The 810-nt window shown below is 40.2% G+C and overlaps 1 protein-coding gene and 1 long non-coding RNA gene across 2 annotated transcripts in view; one reads left to right on the top strand and one right to left on the bottom strand.

The window, feature by feature from the left end:
• The window catches only part of LOC116689904 (zinc finger MIZ domain-containing protein 2), a 25,503-nt gene that overhangs the window by 14,682 nt on the left and 10,011 nt on the right, over positions 1 to 810 (bottom strand). Inside the window, exon 10 of the mRNA XM_032516579.1 lies at positions 33 to 222. Within this exon, the coding sequence (XP_032372470.1) occupies positions 33 to 222 (190 nt within the window). The remainder of the gene's footprint in view (positions 1 to 32; positions 223 to 810) is intronic.
• LOC116690008 (uncharacterized) overlaps positions 1 to 810 on the top strand; it is an 18,377-nt gene that overhangs the window by 10,500 nt on the left and 7,067 nt on the right. The gene's annotated exons all lie outside the window — the stretch shown is intronic.

Raw genomic sequence — 810 nt, forward strand, 5'->3', positions numbered from 1 at the left:
GTGTGTTTGTAGGTATTTAGGTGTGTTTGTACCAGTAGGAGGGGGCGGGGGCAAGCCGGCCATGTTGGGTTTGATGTCAGGCAGGAAGGAAGAGGGCGGCGGCTTGACGTCACTGTTCCCGGGCGACATGTAGGGCGGGGCCATGGAGCTGCTGGGGGTGATGGGAGGGGTTGGGTTTCCAGGAACCGGGGAGGAGGGGTAACCTGGCAACCCTCGACCAGGCTGACCGAGAGAGAAAAAGAGAGATGGTTCAGTCTACTAAACAATGATGTTTGGTTTAGTAAACTATTTAACTAACTATTTATCTATAATTATTTTATTTTATTACTTTTGTTGTCACGGATAGATCATTTATTTTGAGATATATGCATGTAGAGAGATGTACAGATACTGCATGGATGCCATGTTGCCAGAACGGAAAAAAAAGAATTAAACCTCCCTTAATCTCACCTTGAGCACTTATCCAACTTTTCCCCCCAAAAAACCTCAACTTAGATTATCTGCTGATTCCAACATCAGTGCTTGCTTTTCCCACAAAATAATTTTACAGTGCTGCTCATGAGTATAGGAACCCCTGCTTAAATTGAATAAATAAATTATCTTTTGGAAATTGATCTTAATACCTTAATTAGAAAAAATCCAACCTTTAAGGCCACCAATTTTCTTTGAGAATGAATTATGTATCATAAATACAAAAAAATGTTCTTCCTTAAAATACAGGGGACATAAGTATACACACCCATATGTTAAATTCCCATTGAAGCAGGCAGATTTTTATTTTTAAATGCCAGTTATTTCATGAATCCAGGA

This window comes from Etheostoma spectabile, chromosome 5, assembly GCF_008692095.1.
Source record: "Etheostoma spectabile isolate EspeVRDwgs_2016 chromosome 5, UIUC_Espe_1.0, whole genome shotgun sequence".
Taxonomy (NCBI): Eukaryota; Metazoa; Chordata; class Actinopteri; order Perciformes; family Percidae; genus Etheostoma; species Etheostoma spectabile.